The sequence below is a fragment of the Aulonocara stuartgranti genome (assembly GCF_965226115.1).
Source record: "Aulonocara stuartgranti genome assembly, chromosome: 1".
Classification (NCBI taxonomy): Eukaryota; Metazoa; Chordata; class Actinopteri; order Cichliformes; family Cichlidae; genus Aulonocara; species Aulonocara stuartgranti.
In genome coordinates this window covers 12,153,157-12,158,268 of record NC_138939.1, presented here as the reverse complement: position 1 = coordinate 12,158,268, position 5,112 = coordinate 12,153,157, and the positions used below count along the sequence as shown (strand labels likewise).

At 41.6% G+C, this 5,112-nt stretch overlaps 1 protein-coding gene across 1 annotated transcript; it reads right to left on the bottom strand.

Annotated features, from left to right (window-relative positions):
* Positions 1-538: 538 nt before the first annotated feature.
* Positions 539-5,112, bottom strand: bcl2l10 (BCL2 like 10). Its single transcript, XM_082523230.1, has 3 exons — positions 4,984-5,112; positions 3,207-3,665; positions 539-1,330 (listed from the first exon to the last, which is right to left on the bottom strand). Exons 1-3 carry the CDS (start codon positions 5,095-5,097, stop codon positions 1,208-1,210), a joined length of 696 nt encoding a protein of 231 aa, XP_082379356.1. The 5' UTR covers positions 5,098-5,112; the 3' UTR covers positions 539-1,207.

Here is a 5,112-nt window from a genome sequence, read left to right as displayed (position 1 = left end):
TCACTTTGCAGCAGCCTCTCACTGCTAAGTGGCAACAGTCACACCCAGAACATCTACTTTGAACACAACATGGCAACTAAGCAGCCTCTCGTTTTGTATAGCTTAACTTTGAATTAGGATACTTATACATTTTAATTGATGACATATATGAAGTAAAAAGAAGGCCTTGGTGTACACCTATACATCTACACGTGATCGTGAAATCAACTATTTATACTGTCTGGATTCAACTTCTGTCCCTCTGGTCATTACTATTACTTCTTTCTCCTAACAATACAGAGAGTAGTCACTTTACTAAAATGTTGTTGTTTTTTTAATTTCTCTTTATTCAGTGCTGCACTAAAACATTTTTTAGTGCAGCACAACAGGATTTGAGTTTGAGCGTCCACCAGTGGAGGAGCACAGGAGAGACGGCAGGATATATCTTATTTATGAAAATGTGTCTGCACATGAAAGGAGGGACTGTCATTTACATTTCCCTGTCACGCTCCTGACCTCCGGCACAGACATTCAGGGGAGGAAAAAAATAAAACATGACAACATTTAATAAACACTTTTATTTAAAAAAGCAAAATAAATTAGAAACAATGTAAAAATATAATTTGGAGGAATTTTATTTTTTTCCCAGGAGTAATCTATTTGTATTCAGAATGGTCCCTGCTTTTTGGTAAGTTGACAAAGAAATGTTTTATCTAGCACCGTTGCATGGGAGTACAGAACAGCGTTGCTGATCTTGCAAAAATTATACAGTTCATATGAATTCAGGACAAACGGCAGACTGCAGTGTACTGGTTTCATATAAATACAATATATTAAATTTTACATTTTACTCTGGAATGCCTCTATACCATAAAAAAAAAGAGGGGCAGAGGATCATGAAATCAAAATCTGAAGCTTTTTACCTTCACTGCAAGAAAAAGAAAAGAAAAAAGAAAAAAAAAAATCAGCCAGGATATGTAAACTGATCTCACTCACTGCAACATTTCCAAAGGCATTCAAATTGGTTTTACAATCTTTAGGGGCAAGCGACGAATGTCAGTTTTAAGGGGCTCCGAGACTGTGCAAACATTACCGTAACATCGTGAAATAACGTTCTTTCACTACAGAGGGCCCTTTTTTGCAGAGTGGTCGGCGGACGTTGTCCAACGTTTACGAAATCGTGCCGAATTTTAAAATATGTGGATGCATCAAGTGTGGAGAATGCCAGCTAGCGCACCAAGAGGAAGGTAAGCCCAGCAAGGCCGACACCGGCGGCAGCAAACAGCGCTTTCTTCATGGATGAGTCCTGGCTCACTTCTCTGGCACTGCGGGAGAACTTACAGAAGCCTTCCTACAAGAAGACAAACAGAAACAACATGTTCAGTATTATTACGAGTGCTGCTTCCAGTTATCCCCCCCAATGCACTGTTTTAGAGAAAGCAGCTACACCTCTGTACCCCCCCCCCCCCCTCACACACACACACACACACACACACACAAAGACTGTATATAAAAGATGGAGGTAGCCACCACGCTGTAAACAATTGGTTTGTTAAGTCTTGTTATGAGCAATACTGCTGGGTCTTTACCAGACAGTACAAAGGAACTGCTGTTGTGATTTGTCGCTATATAAACAAACCTAAACTGAAGCCTCGAGCTGAGTGTTTTCATCATTATGTTTTTAAAGCAGACACAACAAACAGGGTGCAGATCTGTCTGCCAAACCACACACCATTGAGCACACCTGGATTTAATTACCCAAATTTACAAAATGAACTCCATGTTCATAATGCGGGTTTAAAAGCACGTCCGTGTCACTGGTTTACTGGTCAGACATCCAACTTTAATACCATCGACATCATTTCATTTGTTAATGTTTTATGATGATTGTTATGGTACATTAAAACTAAAACTAGGTGTGAAAACTAGAACAACTTGAATCAGGAGGCTTTGTGATGTTTGTGACACAAAATTTACCAGCTGCATCAATTTTGTTCTGGCTAAATGTTGGCCAAGGCCAAAGTCTTCAAAATCGATTCATTTTTGTTTGTTTGTTTCCCCAGGAGCAAAGAGGACATAAAAAAAATGTATAAAATAAATGTATTTTTAATCTATTGGCTGATTTGTTTTTGCCTAAGTATCAATGTCGACCCTAAATTCCTATTATGTTAATTATGAACAAATTTAGGCATAAACAATGATAAATATTGGCTACTGCCATCAGTAGAAGTCATCTTAATTGTTTGGGCTGATATCAGTACATCTTTGTGTATAAAACTCAAATAAATGTACAACAACAGAAGTAGTATGTTGGAATTTGAATTTTTCCATCTCTCCATCGTGTTTTCAGACTGAAGACATACATTCTGACCAGCGAGTGCACCTGCTCTCAGCTCCAGGTGTTCTCGCTGCCCGACAGCTGCTTGTTTTTCTAGTCATACCACGCTAACTTTCAATACAGCTAAAGCCAAACTCAACACACACACAAGCTTTGACTGTTACTACAAAAAGTCCATCTGGCTGTGTCTGTTGAAACCAGCTGCCAGCCAAAGAAAGGAGGGGTGTGTGTGTGTGGGTGTGTGTTGGGTAAGCCCATTCATAAAAGCCAGCATCTGATGTTCAGTTGAGGCTTTTGGGACTCAGCCAGAGGGCATTATAGTTCACGTTTTTCCAGTAAATAAGCAGCCTCCCAGCAGGTTTAACCCTGCTAAGTCATCATCTGTGATCACCCTAACCTTCTGCTACTGGAACATGTTTTATATTTTTCTTTTTTTTTTTTAATTTTCCTCCAAGTCTAATCCTTCTAAGTTGCCTTAATTACTCTTTTTCTCCACTTTAAAATCTTTTAGATTTCTTGGCGAGACAAACTTTACCTACCACCATTATTGAGATCTTGTTGTTTTAGCATAAATTCCCCAGCATGTTGTCTACAATTACTTTGTAATTCCCAGAATCACAGTAGTCTCAACACTCATTGTGATGCCAAACAAAGTAATAAACAAGAAAGAATCTAAGAGATTTGTCCCTGGTTGTATCTTATGGCATAAACCTAAACAACAGATCAATCTATCAGACTGGTGATTTCCAGTGACAGTAATTCAAAGAAAAACAAAACACAAAAATCCCCCAGACAACTACCACTTTGAATCCACTGTTTTGCTCTTGACATAATCAAAGCCTCCCATATCTTCAGTTTTTGTGTTGACTCAGTTTCAGGGAACACCTACCCATCCATCATTATCCAACAGCCAGTCTTTCTTCTCTTCTCCCAGGTAATCAGCTATGGTCTCTGCCAGCCTTCTGCAGCTCATGGGCTCCTGTCCCAGTTCCTGCTGTTGACGAGGGTCCAGCCCCGGCTTCTGCTCCAGGATCTTTCTGGCCAGCACTCCAGTAAAGGCGAAAAGAGAAACAACCCTCCCCCAGTTCAAGTGTCCATCTCCAACCAGCTCCTTCATCACCTTTCTGAGGCTGAGGCAGTGGTCCGGTCCACACTGCACCAGGAAGGTCTGAGCGAGGTTGTCGAAGCGAGCTTGGTGCTGTCTTTCGATGTCCCAGCCTAGACGCCTCATGGCAGCGGCTGATTCGCTGGGAGGTGGAGGGGCTTGATGTGGACTCGTGCAGCAAAAGGACAGGTAGTCCTCGGCCAAAACCAGGGTCTCTTTCCACAGCCCACAGAATTTCATTTTCTACAAGTGAGGGGAAAAGAAGACGAGCTTAAGGAACTTGCCAATCGAGACACTGAACTACTATGAAGAACAAATGCTGATGATCTGGTTTTATCATCAGTAAATCTGCCGACTGCTTCCTAAACTGTGTGTTTGGTTCTGTATAATTAACAACTACAAAGCCTCACGGTTATCCCAACCCTGGATAACTGGGAGGGTTATATCAGGAAGGGCATCTGATCTGCCATGCTGTGGCAACTCCCTTGAGAAATATGGAAGCAACTGAAAGTACCTTCTTCATTTGAAAAGTGAAAATGTGACACTGGTTTTTCCCGGCATTTAAAACAAGGTGCTAACACTCACCTTCTGGCAAAGGGAAACAAACACGATCATTTTTTCCCTTTAAAAAAATGTGTATAAAAGCTACCAAAAAATATGGTAAAATGACTCAAACAACCACGATGACATGGTCAAATTACCAAACTGTCTTCTTTGTACTGTATTCCCTCTCTGTACTACAGTAACTAAACGGTTTTAAAGCCTTTTAGCTCTGAACTGATGTCATATAAATAATGAATACTGGCTGCTGACATCTCCCAGAGTCATCTTAACTGATTACAGCCTCTGTATAAAACCTAAATATAAAATTATGAAGGCAAAATCCTTTAGCTTTCGCCTCCAGCTACCTCAATCGTGTGATTAACAACAGACGGTCTTTCAAACTAGTTTCATCAGCTTTGCTTTTGCACCCGCAGCTGTTTTCATATTAACACCGGCCAACCTAACGTAAGGGTTTTTCCATTCTCGACATAAAAATGCGTAAAAGTCAAACACTATGACCTGTGAGTCGGCTTCGGTTTCCGCGTCAGGTGTCGTTAAACGCAGGCAAAGAGAAACTGTGGTGTTAGCAGAGTATTTCCGTAGGCTGTGCTGCGGTTTAGCTTTAGCTTTCTGTTAACGGAAGCCACAGCGATGCTGAAGACGCACAGCTATCTCCACTTAAAGAGTAACGAACGGACACGCAGATCAAACAGATTGTAGTTTGGGAGTGGGGTCACTTTACGTGACCGTTTACTGTAGCAGCTAGCCGTCGGCCGGGTTGTTGGCTTTAGCTTCGCTGAGTAATCGTTGATCTGTCACCAGAGCAATGGAGGACACAAAGGAGCGCTCGCGAACGGAGAGCGAGCTCAGCTACGACAGCCACGTCTACGCAGTAAAAGCCGGTTTAAACCGACCAAAAAAAGACACTCCAGTGTGGACATTTTCCTGTAGCTCTCTAACAAGACACAAATTAGCAAAATAAACACGTTTTTCTTAAATATATTAAACAAAGACTCACCCTCCCAGCGATATCAGACTGCTCTCTGCACATACAGACGGCGGAAGGAGAGCGTCGGTACAGTTGAGTCTTCCCTTCAGCTGATGCAGAATGCGTGACTCCGCCTCTCGACATGATTTTTGTGCTGGG

Bases quoted from the DNA above. Each gene is read 5' to 3' on its own strand.
- bcl2l10 (XM_082523230.1), bottom strand. From the start codon at position 5,097: ATGTCGAGAGGCGGAGTCACGCATTCTGCATCAGCTGAAGGGAAGACT. The intron at 3,666-4,983 runs GTGAGTCTTTGT...CCTCACTTGTAG, and splicing joins AGTCTGATATCGCTGGGAGG to AAAATGAAATTCTGTGGGCT. The intron at 1,331-3,206 runs GTAGGTGTTCCC...GTCTTCTTGTAG, and splicing joins TGTTGGATAATGATGGATGG to GAAGGCTTCTGTAAGTTCTC.